Here is a 13908-nt window from a genome sequence, read left to right as displayed (position 1 = left end):
AAACTATAGTAATACTATATTTGCACCTAAGGGAACATAATAATAAAATAAAAAAACCCATGTCATGACCCCTTTAAAGGATTTTTATTTTAGGTGAGTTATTCCTTTCATGTTGCTTTCCCCAACACTGTCACGATTTAGTTATTTATTTGTAATAATTGAAACGTTCTATGTACATTTTTGCAACACAAAGACTAAACAAAACAAAACAAAAAACGGAATCACATCAAAGTTAATTCAGTTTTATTTTCCAATAAAGTGTGTAACTTCATTATTCAAACAAAACAGTGAAAAAAAGATAGTTGTTTGTCACAGCAATTTTTCAATTAAAACATTTAACATAACTGCTAATATTGCAGCTCAGTATTTTAATATATACTATATAAATCATTTAAACGTTTTTTGTCCATTTTGCAACACAAAATGGTCTAACTTTATCATTGAAAACAGTCAAAAAAGAAACAATATATTAAGTTTCAATTGTTCATCTTTTGTTTACGTCAACAAAAAATGTTGTTTGCCAGCAAAAAACTATTAAAAAGCTAAAAAATTGCAATTCTACAATAAAAACGTTTAACATAATGTAACTGCTAATATTGTATTCTAATGCATAATACTATATGTTAAACATATTCAGATTATGGGGGGAGAGGGCGGGAAAAACTTTTTCTACTTTCAAATGGGGACAAAATTGAGAACCATAGCTCTAATCCATATTTGTACAATGACAGTATGTTGGCTTTGTGGAGCTAACATAATTATATAATGCTAAACAGATTGTGTGTGTGTGTGTGTGTGTGTGTGTGTGTGTGTGTGTGTGTGTGTGTGTGTGTGTGTGTGTGTGTGTGTGTGTGTGTGTGTACCTGAACTTGACCTGCAGCCGCTCTGAGGTCTCGTCCATCTCTGAAGAGTCTGCTGTTGTCCTGCTGCTGCTTCTGCAGAGCCGTCTTCACACTCTAAACACACACGGACATCATGAGACGCGTCATTACTGCCATCGGCGTCTCTAACACACGTGTGCTCGTACCTTGATCTCTTTGCTCAGCTGTGATATCAGAGTCTCTTTCACTCCTGAGAGGAAACAAAAACATTTTAGTTGCACAACACAGTAGCATAAACCAAGATAAGATTAAATGTCCCATAATTCAGTGTTTCTGACTGGAATGGTCTCGGAGCTGCTGACACTCTCTCTCCAGGTACAGGATTTGCTCCTCCCTCTTCTTTAGCTCCGCCCTGTTTGCCTGTCCGTCAGTACGTAAGATGTGGCAATCTACTTGAAGAGCCTCCACCTGACAAGACACCAGCAAATAGTGAATAGAAAGATTAAAATAGGTGTTTTATGACTATTAAACACATCCAGATTGTTGTGGGTGGTTGCTAAGGTGTTGCTATGGTGTTCTGGATGGTTGCTCTGGGCATTGCTTGGTGTAATGAGGTATTCCACAGTAGTCAACATTTGAAGTGGATCAAAAAAGTTCATCAAAGTTATCCTAAGACAAGACCAGGTATTGTTCAAAATTCATGTATAACTTTGATGAAAGGTTTTGATCCACTTCAAATATTGACTGTAGTTTTTCCAGCCAGACAAGTAAGATCGCAGTAAACGAGGATATACTGTGAACCTTTTCTAGTCCTTTCCTTCAGTTTACCTGGCCTCTCTCCCTCTCCACCACTCTCTCCATCTCCTCCACTCTCAGCAGCAGTGCATTGTGGGATTGCTCAGCCTCCAAGTGTGCTGCGGTCTCTTGCGCCATCTGCTCCTCCTTCTGTGAACAGATTCAGAGGTCAGGAACCATCAAATGAGATTGAAATTACCATATTTACGACATCATTTAGATTAATCGGTTTAACCAAGAAAAATAGTAAAACATTCTGCAGAAAAATAGTAAAAGCAGTAAAAAATACTTTTACTAAGCAAGGACACATTTAATTGATCAAAAATAACAGTAAAGAGTGACATTTATAACGTTATAAAAGATTTCAAATAAGATGCTGTTCTTTTAACACTGATAATATCAGAAATTATTATTGAGCATCAAATCAACATATTAGACTGATTTCTGAAGGATCATGTGACTGAAAACTGGAGTAATGATGCTGAAAATTCAGCTTTACCATCATAGTAATAAATTGTATTTTTAAAATATGCTGAAATAGAAACCAGTTATTTTAAATTGTAATGATATTTAAGAACATTACTGTATTTTTGGATCAAATAAATGCAGCCTTGGTGAACATAAGACGTTTCTGAACGGCAGATAACCAGGTAACTATTAACTAAAAGGTTGTTTTAACACATTTTAGCATTTTCCATACAGTGTGACAAATGAATTATTAAAAGCACAAATAGTTCATGTAGTCATTAATGAATGAATGAGCCCATAGCTATTTTACTTTAGCGGAGTTGGTATTCTCCAGCGCCTCTGTGAGTCTGAGCACCTCCCGCTGCGCCTCCTGCCTCTCCTCGCAGGCCTGCGTCAGCTCGTCCTGTACGTGCAGCAGGTCCCGGCGTGAAGAGCGCTGCTCCTGCTCGTGCTGCTCCTGCAGGGCGCTTAATCGCGCTACACACAGAGGGGAAATTACAAACTCGGCTCCTGCAGGGCCCACAGATGAATGCAGACAAAAACTCTCTCTCTCTCTCTCTCTCTCTCTCTCTCTCTCACACACACACACACACACACACACTGGATTACTGCTCACACAAATTCAGTTTTGAAATGATTGATTATTGCTGGATGGTTACACGGTTAAATGACTCACTGAGTGATGATGCAAATAATAATTAATGTGTTAGGCAAGAGTTGATTTGATATTGCAATGTTGAGAACATTTCACTCTTTAAAAGTTAAATGATTTCTATAAATCCAGTGATCAAATGCTATGGGTCTTACTTCTCAATGATAGTCACATGACTAGTGGCTGGTTAGATTTTTGAAATCTAATTACATAATCCAGATTACATGATTACATAATCAGTTACTACCAGCATTGTGTGTGTGTGTGTGTTTACAGAGTCCAGCACTCTGTAAAGTCTCCTCCAGCACATCCCAAAGATTTAAGGACTCAGGGTTTGAAATTAACACCCGCCAACCCGCCAGATGTGGGTAAAAATCAACTGGGGCGGGTAACGCTGTCAAATCACTAGCCAATTTGGCGTGCTACTTATTATGTTTACTCACTTTGGTGGGGAAGTTTGTGTAGCCAAATCTGCGCAGATTTAGTGCAAATACTCAACTCGTAAATCATCATGATATATTAAGCACAGCGTATTTGCGCAGAATCTGCACATATCTGGCTTACTTGAACATGCCTGCGTACGCAACAAATAACAGAGCGCTTGTTCATTTGCATTGAAGCAATAGCAAATATTATAAAGCCTCTGGTTAACAAAAGACATTGTTATTTTCCAACATACACATTTTTTTTATGTTCTTTGCACTGTATTGATTGGTCCACTCCACTTAAAACACATTTTTGGTGATGAGGATGAAAGAGGAAGGGAGGAGATGACTGGATGACAAGAAATCCAAATTTGATATATATATATATATATATATATATATATATATATATATATATATATAAATAATATATGTGTGTATTATTATTATTATTGTTGTTTCTTTTTTTCATATATTAAGCGTGCTGACCTGTAAAGGATGGATTGAGCTCTCTGTTCATCTCCAGACGGAAGATGGTGAGTTTCAGAGTGTGCAAAACACTTTCTAATCTGCACACACGTGCGACGAGCGTTTCACTCTGCCTCCATAGCAAACCCTCTCCTGTGGCACTCAGGGGCCCGTGGATGTTCACAGGACTGACCGGACGCCGCTTAGAGGAGAAGGAAGAGTTCATGAGAAGCTGATCTGCAGACGCTCCCAGAGGGCCCAGACTCCTCCTCAACTCCTCCGTCTGCTCCTCCGCTTTCTGAAGACGCCTCTGTAACACGGAGAGAGACTCGGGAGCCGTGGCCCCCACAGTCAGGGGACAGATCACCGGCCTGGACATTACTGACAGACAGACAGACAGACAGACAGACAGATAGATAGACAGATAGATAGACAGATAGATAGATAGATAGATAGATAGATAGATAGATAGATAGATAGATAGATAGATAGATAACATTGTTTAATTACCATGTAATTTAATTAATACATTATATATTTTAATGTAAATGTCATTGTTTAATTACCATGTAATTTAATTAATACATTATATATTTTAATGTAAATGTCGTTGGTGAGCTGAAAACCCAGAATATAATGGCATTATCGGATTTAAATCAGTTCAAACGAACAAACACGCACCGGCTTTAAAAGTAACATCGTCGAATCTTATCAACAAAACATCTACAATTTAGTCACACTCCGAGAAATGAAATCAACTGTTCGTTTATATTAACTGAATGCGGAGTAGATTTCATTTGTTTGTATCTGTGTTATTGTTGCTTACCTTTATAGACCTGCACTTCCGGCTTAGATGGTTACCGTGGAGACCGCTCCCTCATGAGCTTGGTTCTAAAATCCCGCCATAACGAAAACACACAAAACTAGAGTGGCAAATGCTGATTTCATTGACTTGATTAGGTAGTGGCCCGGAAGTTCTCATTTAATATGCATAATAACAGACCTGACCGTTCAAATTTTACTCTTCACTGGGTTTTTTCAACTTTAGTAGCTTTAAATATTCATTATTCTGATGTAAATTATTGCTCGTACAGTCGTACTACTCTTGAGAGAACGGCCTTGTCATGTGGTTTCTCTACAATCACAGTAGTTTGTGATTTAAGGACACGGGTGTTTTGTTCAATAATTTTGCAGCAACTGATACTATAGATTTTTAAAATGTACACCAGAAGCCAAACTTTTCGTTTATTAGATTCGAAAATTATAAAAGTTTGTCTGCAAAAAGACAATATATTCTTCTCGAGCCGTCAAGCGCCCCCTCGAGGAAAGACTTTCATTAACAAAAAATAGTATTAGCTAGTAGTGCCGCACAATATTAATTTCGTGTCTTTGAACTTGTTTGTAGGTTTCACGAGACGCTTGTTTTGAACAACTGTCAGAAGATAAAATAATCCATTTTATTTTAGTATTTTAGCTTCTTAAAATGTTAGAAAACAAACAAAAAACATTTTATTTGAAGGTAGTCATGATTTATTTTGAGCTTCAGTGCTCTGAGGTTGATGGTTTTGTGGAAAAATTCCTAAATAAAACAAACAAATCTGAAAACCTGAAGTCTTCAGAATCTGTTCATATATTGAAAATGTCATGTTGAAGTTGACTCATGAAGGCCATTACATTTGAGGGCAGGAAGGCATTTAATGTAGTATAAAATTGTACCAATATGCTATTTCTGAACCAATATGTCTTAAAATGGTATGAATCTCATGCTGTAAAGTCATGTCTTGGTCATATTTTTAGTTCTTATTTCTCCCCCAAAATTAATTATTTTGAATAAAGAAAATGAAACCTATTTCAAAGACCATTATTTACTTATTTATTTTAAGTATAGCTGTATGTTTCCATCATATTATTGTACTGAATTTAATTGACAATGACAAATAAAAAAAATGTGTTCATGATCATTAAGTGCCTTGCATCATTAAAAATTAGATTTATAATTATAAAAAAAAGGCTTTAAATAAAAGTAATGAGAATGGAAGGGATATGTACTTAATTAAAAGGGGTAAATATATATATAAACCTGTGGTTTTAGGGTGAAATATGACTTTTCTTCATGAGATTCACTCAAAATGACTATTTCTCTGGGCAGCAGAGTCCCGGAAGATTGTGCAGGACACTCAGATACTTTGAAAAATGCAGTATGAGGCAAAATGACCACTTCAAAGCCTCATCAAACCATGATCTAGAGGTTAGAAAAACATTTCATCACTTTCCAATCCCCACTGAGCATTATTAACTTCAATTAAAAAAACAGAAATGATGGCAAGTAAGTTCTGCATCATGTTTGCATGAATCGAAACTTTCCCCTGAACAGCAGCTGATAATGCAGAAAAAAAAAAAAAACATAAAAGAAGATGCTCATACAAACAACTTTGATTCAAAGTTTTCAATCCATTTGCATTGTGTTTTAAGAGGATGCCCCAGCAGTCGGAAAGAAGCACCAGCAGCCCTTTGTTTTTGAAGCTCAGTCCTCACGTGGGTTATGAGATCTTCTCGTAGAACAGGAGGTAGGCTTGGGAACTCTGCACTTTGGCCTCCGGAACCGGATGGACGCTGCTGTCGCTGATGTGGAACCATGATCCTTTGCTGGCCTCAGCGTTACCTAAGACAAGAGGATGATGGGAACATATTATTATTATTGTCACTTGGTTTCCAGCTAAATGATTTTTCAGTCTCAGACTCAGAACTATTGCATGTTCATATTATATATATATATATATAGCTCATTGAAATCTTGGACTCAACAGCGCTGATACTCACAACCAGCAGCCGACCCGTTTTCTACGTAATTGTGCGTGGAGGGTCGTGATTTAACGTAGGCCGTGTAGTGTCCGGACCGCATGGTGCCGCTGTGCTCCACTATGCCATAAAGACTATACAGCACTCGCGTTTGTCCCTCCTTCACACCCTAAAAACACAAACAGGGTTTGATGCGCTGCTCATATAGGAGCATGATTTATCGTTACAAGATCACAATCTCGATTCAAACACCCGCACGATCTCATTCCTAAAGGACAGCTATTTAGCCATGTCTATTAAACCTTCGACAAGTAGCCTGTGACCACAGCGGACATTCAGATCTGCGTTGGCACTGCCGCAGTTGTCATGTGCAGGTATGAACAAACAGTCTTTTCAACGTCACAGTATCATTATTTCCATGTTACAAATATTAAAATCACAGAAAAGTTTATGATGCTAAAAAAAAAAAAAGATGCCAATGCTGGTCTGTGTATGCGATTACACAAACCTGGAAGACCTTATATTTAAAATCAATGAATAATTTACTGTCATTGTGAAAATAACATGTAATCAATAGAAAAGCAACTGTATTCTGATTACAAGTATTTGTAGCACTGTCGTTACACCAGTAGGTGGCGACTGTTAAAAATGCATTTGTCATTGAATCTTTCATTCAAGAGATTAAAAAAAAATGTATTAATCTAGTAATGAAACCGGTGCCATCTTTATGAGTGAGTCATTGAATCATTCGTTCAAACTGAATAAAAAAAGTAAAAAAATTAATTCAAATTAAATATTTTTTAAATAGACTGCAGCAATTAACATTTAGTCAGAACCTCTAGTAAAATATTATTTTGTTTAGTTGTCCATTCAGAATCGTTGGAGAACCAAGATCTCTATTTTTTAAACACACACAAAAATCTTTATTCTCAATTAATCCAGAATCGTGCAGCTCAACGTGAAAAATTATCATTAGCTCACCTTGCAGTTCAAAGAGCAGAAAGGAGCGAGATCCAGGATCTGAGGAAACTGCACATGTCTGTTCACCTTACAAACGCTGTATCCAACCTACAGGCAAATATAATGACAAAACAAGGGCCTAAGTGGAGATTCCTTTGAGTGTATCAGTGTGGCGAGGTCTGGGACAGGAGGAACCAGGTGTTTACCTGCTGGAATCTCTTCAGGTGAAGTGTGAGCACTGCCGGAGGATGAGAGATCAGCATCTGCTTCAGTGCATCCCTGTAAACAGCTTTCTTACCACCTGAACCATGACAAAAATCAGTTTAGAAACACTGCAGTCACAATCGAGCTTTACGATAAACTAAGTTTTGTGTTCAATAACTAAAAAAAAAAAAAAAAGTTTATCTTAAGTAAGGAGATCCAAAAAAACTAGTGTCAAACACAGGTAAACAATGTGCAATGCTTATTTATGATCTATCTATCTATCTGCACAATAGTCCTAGATATTTTATGTTTACTAGCATCACGTGGCCATTAACTGAAACATCTAAGGGATTCGGCTGACAAAAATAAAAAGTCTAGGTCTGTTATATAGTAAATATAGTAAAAGGTGAGCACAGTACCGTCAGAGGCTTTATGTCCAGACTGGCGTTTTGTACAGGTAAAACACATCAGTCTGTTGTTCTCTGTGAGATGTTCCACCTCAGTGAACTGATACATGCAGGACTCCACCGAACACTCCTTCTTCTCTGGCGCCTCCCTGGTGGTCAGTGCGTGAAAGGCGAGCTCAGGGTCCTGATTCACCACGGTGTATTCTTTAACGTCAACTGAGGCATCATCTCCATTCTCCAGTTCACCTTCCGAAGCTGTGTTTAGTGACATATCATTCAGTTCTTCGACTAATTGGTCCTCTTCGGCACAAAGCTGGTCAGCACCGTCGTCCTCCTCAATTTCATTCACCTCTTCCACTTTGCCTCCCTCTATAGACACATCTTCAGAGGTCTGGTCTTCGGATAAGGCAGTGAAGCGGTTCTTACCAGCAGTGGCATGTTCTTGCTCGGGTTCCTCATCCTCTTCATCCTCATTTTGTGAGTCTGTAGAAGGTTTCTCAATAATCAAATGCTCCTGGCTGTTTTTAACTGGTTCCACATCAGCACTGCCATTTTCTGACACGCTGTGAACAGAGCCGTCCGCTGGATCGGTGCTGCTATCTGTGCTCTGATTGGGCAGAGGTTCCAGAGTGACTTTACTGCTCACTTTCTGCTGCCGTCTCTGATTCTATGGATACAAAAGCCAAAATATAAGAGTATCACAGATTGTCGGTATTCTACTTGATACTGTGAAAAATAAGTCAATGGAACTTGATATGTGGAAAACAGTATATATATACAGTATATAAGCTCAGTCATTAAACTTTAGAGGGCACAGGCTGATCCCTTACATGCAATCTGCAATCAATCACATCATTACCACATGGCACAAGCTGATTGACCTCTGCAGATCCTGCAGCCAATTAGATTGCTTGCTCAACATTCATTGTTTGGTGTAAGCTAGTCCCGTAGCGCGAGTTCCCCTTAACTGCTATGGGATTTATCCGTGTCTTTACCTTGGCTTGTTTCTTGGCCTGCTTCTTGGCTTTCTTCTGCTGGTACTTGCTTCCTGTTCCTGTAGGCATGTCTTCATCCCCATTGGCCAGAGATGTCGCGCTGTCTTGATCTCCATCGTCACTGACGCTGCTGCGATACTGAGCAACTTTCTTCTGGTTCTTCTTCCTGTAGGCCTGGAGGAGAGACTCAAATCAGTCCCACGTCCCCAGAACATGCTCACGCTTGACAAAACAGGAACTATGAGCATTTTGCCAGAAGGAGGAGCCAGAGTGTTTGAAGGATAAAGCAGCTATATGAATCTTACCTCATCAGCTACAGGAAGAGACAGATCCAGAAACATCTCAGTCACCAGAGACACAGTTTTACACTCTTTACACATCACCGTGCTGCTCATCTCTCCACCAAACACTCGGTCCACAAAGTTCTTGGGTGCACCGTTTTTCTCATACTCTGGTGAAAACGATGCGAGAGAAAGTCAAAGTTATTCATTTAATAATACTCATGTTATGATAAACAAGCTTTTGGGTTTAATCTTGCCTTAAAGTGCAACTTCGCAGATTTCAACCAGCTTTGTATTGTTACAATGTCGGTAATATATGTAAATGAACAAGGTTTACTAGTTCTCCATGTTACCTGGACTGATAAATTCACATTTATTTGTCAGCAAAAGTCCACCGGATAGTGCAAAATGTGTCATCCGGCTCACTATTGACAGCTCCAGGCCTTTCATGAAAACTACAGATGATAATTCTGCACTTTTAAAACCCCGCCCACGTACAGTCGGATCCACAGAGGGTTATTAACCGAACGGTTTTTGTAAGGGTTCATCACTGAAAACTGTATCGTATTTTGTCTACTCTTTAAACAGTATTATGATGAAGGTGGAACACTATGGCAACATCTTTCTTAGCTTTGCTTCGGTGGGAACTGATGGATCAGCAGTTCTTTCTCACGCTGTTTGTAGTTATCCAGTTTAAAATGTTGACTTACAAACACAGGTATTTCAAATTGTCTGTTGTGCTGTTCTCTCTGCATTTACGACATTTAGCCGCTGCCTACAACACACTGGATCCTTCACTGGAAACTGAAAGTAACTCACTCCCGCTAAACGTTTACTCTTTGAATTCTTGCACCGGGAACAACACAAGTCGACACCATTATGACAAACATGTTGCTAATAAGTATTTCCTACTAAAGCAAGGCGGTATTTGACTCTGGTAAGTGTATCCATAGCAGACTGGTGGGAGTGGCCTTGGACGACAACATGCCCAGTGCATTATGGGTGTTGAAGTTTTCCTATCCATTTAGCAAAAGAAATGACAACAGCCTTTTTACTGTTTCCTCTAGTCAGGTAGCACTGATTTCAAAACATTTATCGGCCTTCTACTGCGTAGGGAGCCCAGTTTTATTGAAAGCCCATTTTGCCAGCGGAGAAGTACCCCTTTAATCATTCTATTATAATAATATATAATCATTCTGGTAATCTGTACCTTTAGTAACCTTCTTCGTCTGCTCAGCCTCTAAGCTTTTGCCAGAGTTTTTCAAAGCCCCCAGAATTCCAGAATTTACTCTCTGAAAAATACAGAAAATAAACAAACAGGACACGGTTAAACTAAAATGTCTCAAGCATTCCTTATAATCAATGGCAAAGGAACACCAGCAAACACGAGTTCATCTGGTGTTTATGTGATGTTAGAGGTTTATACTTTCACTTCTTCGGCCCGCATGCCGTCCAGAAGGTACCGCAGCAGCTCCTGACTGTCCTGCTGCTGAAAGCCTTTAAAGCGTGGAGCTCTGTGAACAACATCAGATAACAGAATCGTTAAAAGATTGCGATCTTGATTCAAACACTTACGCAAACTTGTTCCTATAAGAACGATTCGCCTGTGTCTATTAAACCTTTTACAAATTCACACCAAAACATTCAAATCCGCGTTAGCGCTGCCGCCGATCTAGAGAGAGCAGTTGTCATGTGCAGGTCTTTTCAACATCACAGTATCATTATTTCTGTTACAATAATATCACAGAAGTACTGGGATAAAAGTTAATATTTTGGATATAAACACTGATGTCTTCGGAAGAGATCAAAATAGAGCAAATAACCGTTTGAAAGTGACTTTGGTGCTTCTACTAACGATTGTATCAATTGCATCGTTACACCAGTAGGTGGCGACAAGTGATTGTGGAAAAAATCCTATTTGTCATTGTATCACTAATTCATGAGATTGGTTCACAAATGCTTATTCATCCAGTAATGAAACAAGTCATTCAAACCTGCAGATATGAACATTTTGTTAGAAACTCTAGTAAATTACATGTTATTTTTTTTAGTTGTCTATTCAGACTCCTGGGAGAATGGTAATCTCGATTTAAAAATAAAAATGGTGGTTCACAATTTATCCAGAATTGTTGTCTCTTATGCTCACCAAGGCTACAGTATACAGTAAAAACAGTAATACTGTGAAATATTGTTACTATTTAAAATAACTTTTCAATTGTAATATATTGCAACATGTAATTTATTCCTGTATCAAAGCTGAACATAACAGATCAGAGTTTCTCACATGATTATCATGACTAAACTATCAAACAAGAGACACACACAAACACATATACATACATATATATATATATATATATATTTCTTTAGGACATGCAGGTGTCAAATACATCAGCAAAACAGAACTTTCCTCTTATTAAATGAGGCAGATGCACTGGGAACATTTTTGTGCGGCTACTTACTTTTTACACACTTGTGCAAAGAGTTCTTTAGGGGTCACAACACCTTTCTTGGTATCCTGGACTTCATTCAGTACCTGACACATAGCCAGCGTGAGCGACCCGGGTCTTTCCAGCTGGATCTGAAGAGGTTCCTGAAAACATAATGTGAAAATATGCTGTTAGATGAAGATTTATGCATAAACTGAACACAACGAGGGTCAGCATTAGTACCAGCTCAGGTGATGGTGTGATGGTGACGCAGCTCTTCTCATCTGAAATCTGGCTCAGCAGTTCTCGCAAAAACTGCGTCTGCGATAAATTCTGAGAGGGAGACGAGAACATCAGAGTTTGCCGAGCTTGTTTACATGCAGCAATGTGTATCCTGACTCTGCACCTGCACGACTGCATTGAAGAAACACGTGTTGCCCAGATTACTGAGACCCCTGACACACACGACACCAGAGCCTCCTGAAGCTGCCGCTGCTGCCGCCGCTGCCTTCTGTCTTTTGGGACTGTCATCATGTTTGGAGTTGCTCTTCTGGTTCTCCTTGTTCTCGTTCTCTTCTTCCGGTGTTTGCTCTGCAGGTTTCTCTTCCTTCTTACATTCTGCAGGATAAATTGATGCTTTTTTAAATGAAACCATGTGCTTTTAGTAAACACATTTCAAAATAGCCAAAATAAAGTGTCTTCTAAAATATATTGTTTTTAAATATCATATAGTATATTCTGTTAAAGTCCCCCTGTAGTCAATCATTTTATCCCATAATACTCGCGTTTGATCACCAAAATTACATATTTAAATGTTTTTTATACATATACGCGGTTCTATGAACATGCCAATGAGCCCCGCCTCCACTCACACACACCAGCTCAGAGATCCACTCGTTGACCTGATTGGTTACAAGGTAGTTTGTGACGTCAGAAACACCAGCGATTTCAAAAACGTTTTTGAGACCGTCTTTGGTTCACTGCAGTTTCAAGGAGAAAATACTCAGTAATGGTGTCGACTTATGATTTCTCTAAAAGCATATTAAAAACACCACATAGACAATAACATTAAAAACTTGATTTTCACCACAGGAGGACTTCAATATTACAATATAATACAATATATACATATTTGTTTAAATCATGACAAAAAAAACACATATTGGTCTACTGCTACTAATATAAAATAAGCGGACGTGGCTCTGAAAACTGTCTGGCACCTACTTTTGTTGGAGTTGCTCTTGCCAGGATCCGTCGGCACTTGTTTTCTTATGTTTGTGATCAGCTGAGCCAGCTGTCCAGTGGTGGAATACTGAACTTCTTCATCACAGATGTAACACCTTGACGGCACATCGAGCAGAAGGTAAGAGGTCTGAACACACAAACCAGTGAGGATGAGGATGCGTGTGACTTACCAGACGCTCCAGACGTCCAGGCTGAGCACTAAACAGTGCGGCTCGGATCGAGGCGTCTCGTAGTGCTTGATCGCATGCTGGTTCTCCAATCTCCCGCAGCCCTGACGAGGATCACAACATCGTGTTTATGTGCGGCTGGACAATAGCAACGTGTCATAACCAAGTCACCTGATCACTTACTCTGTGGCCGCATTTCAAGCACATCCACACAGCTGGACTCTCTCTGTCAACTTCATCCTCTGAGATCTGGTCTTCAACAGGCTTGTTTGGCTCACAGTCTTGGCACAAGCTCAGATTTAGACCGGCTTTCTTCAGTAAGCTGTTATCTATTCCTTTGCGGATGTGTGTGCAGGAAACCCCTTACAAAGCAACAGGAGAATTATGTTAGAGGTTTCAAGATTAAAATCACTTCATTTACAGCCAGCTGTCAGTCACACATGTACCTGGTAACGTTAGTGGTATCTCAGTGCTAGGACTTCTGTCTTTCCCCTTCTTTTTACCCATTTTGGTTTATAGAGGAGCACCTGGGAGGGGTTTTAAAACATGCATATTAACAGAGCATACAGTCATATCAGTACATCATAATCCTTTTATAATAACACACAAACAACAGTGATTCACTGATGTGATGATGATGACACGAGGTCGTTTATGAGTGTGTCAGCAAATACAGCTCTCTGATACAAAAACGTTTTGAGAAAAGTAATAGTCACATCAATTTAAAGATCAAGTCACGAAGAATAAGTCATGAATGTTTCCGTTTAAACCACTGAAAATACAAATAAACCG

The 13908-nt window shown here is 38.9% G+C and overlaps 2 protein-coding genes across 9 annotated transcripts in view; both read right to left on the bottom strand.

Moving 5' to 3' along the window:
- The window catches only part of LOC306996725 (single-pass membrane and coiled-coil domain-containing protein 4-like), a 32084-nt gene extending 27501 nt beyond the window's left edge, over positions 1 to 4583 (bottom strand). For 4 of the 5 annotated variants that reach the window (XM_079609544.1, XM_079609543.1, XM_079609545.1 and 1 more), the window contains exons 1-7: positions 4456 to 4582; positions 3651 to 4010; positions 2395 to 2561; positions 1650 to 1766; positions 1160 to 1289; positions 1028 to 1071; positions 864 to 956 (exon numbers count right to left, since the gene is read on the bottom strand). In XM_079609544.1, the coding sequence (XP_079465670.1) occupies positions 864 to 956; positions 1028 to 1071; positions 1160 to 1289; positions 1650 to 1766; positions 2395 to 2561; positions 3651 to 4008 (909 nt within the window). In that variant the 5' untranslated portion in view covers positions 4009 to 4010; positions 4456 to 4582. Of the gene's footprint in view, positions 1 to 863; positions 957 to 1027; positions 1072 to 1159; positions 1290 to 1649; positions 1767 to 2394; positions 2562 to 3650; positions 4011 to 4455 lie in introns of all 5 variants that reach the window. The other variant, XM_079609540.1, reaches the window with a different exon arrangement.
- Positions 4584 to 5143: 560 nt separating this feature from the next.
- The window catches only part of usp16 (ubiquitin specific peptidase 16), a 48109-nt gene continuing 39344 nt past the window's right edge, over positions 5144 to 13908 (bottom strand). For all 4 annotated transcript variants that reach the window (XM_079609515.1, XM_079609516.1, XM_079609513.1 and 1 more), the window contains exons 2-17: positions 13563 to 13643; positions 13300 to 13478; positions 13120 to 13220; positions 12929 to 13044; positions 12111 to 12322; positions 11948 to 12037; positions 11738 to 11868; positions 10702 to 10789; positions 10486 to 10567; positions 9300 to 9445; positions 8995 to 9168; positions 8012 to 8666; positions 7595 to 7689; positions 7410 to 7496; positions 6450 to 6597; positions 5144 to 6291 (exon numbers count right to left, since the gene is read on the bottom strand). In XM_079609515.1, coding sequence (XP_079465641.1) covers positions 6170 to 6291; positions 6450 to 6597; positions 7410 to 7496; positions 7595 to 7689; positions 8012 to 8666; positions 8995 to 9168; positions 9300 to 9445; positions 10486 to 10567; positions 10702 to 10789; positions 11738 to 11868; positions 11948 to 12037; positions 12111 to 12322; positions 12929 to 13044; positions 13120 to 13220; positions 13300 to 13478; positions 13563 to 13623 — 2487 coding nt within the window. In that variant the 5' untranslated portion in view covers positions 13624 to 13643 and the 3' untranslated portion in view covers positions 5144 to 6169. The remainder of the gene's footprint in view (positions 6292 to 6449; positions 6598 to 7409; positions 7497 to 7594; positions 7690 to 8011; positions 8667 to 8994; positions 9169 to 9299; positions 9446 to 10485; positions 10568 to 10701; positions 10790 to 11737; positions 11869 to 11947; positions 12038 to 12110; positions 12323 to 12928; positions 13045 to 13119; positions 13221 to 13299; positions 13479 to 13562; positions 13644 to 13908) is intronic.

Source organism: Phoxinus phoxinus (genome assembly GCF_949152265.1).
Source record: "Phoxinus phoxinus genome assembly, chromosome: 4".
In the NCBI taxonomy this organism is placed as follows: Eukaryota; Metazoa; Chordata; class Actinopteri; order Cypriniformes; family Leuciscidae; genus Phoxinus; species Phoxinus phoxinus.
Note: the sequence above shows the minus strand (reverse complement) of the source record. Positions and strands in the feature narration are given on the sequence as shown.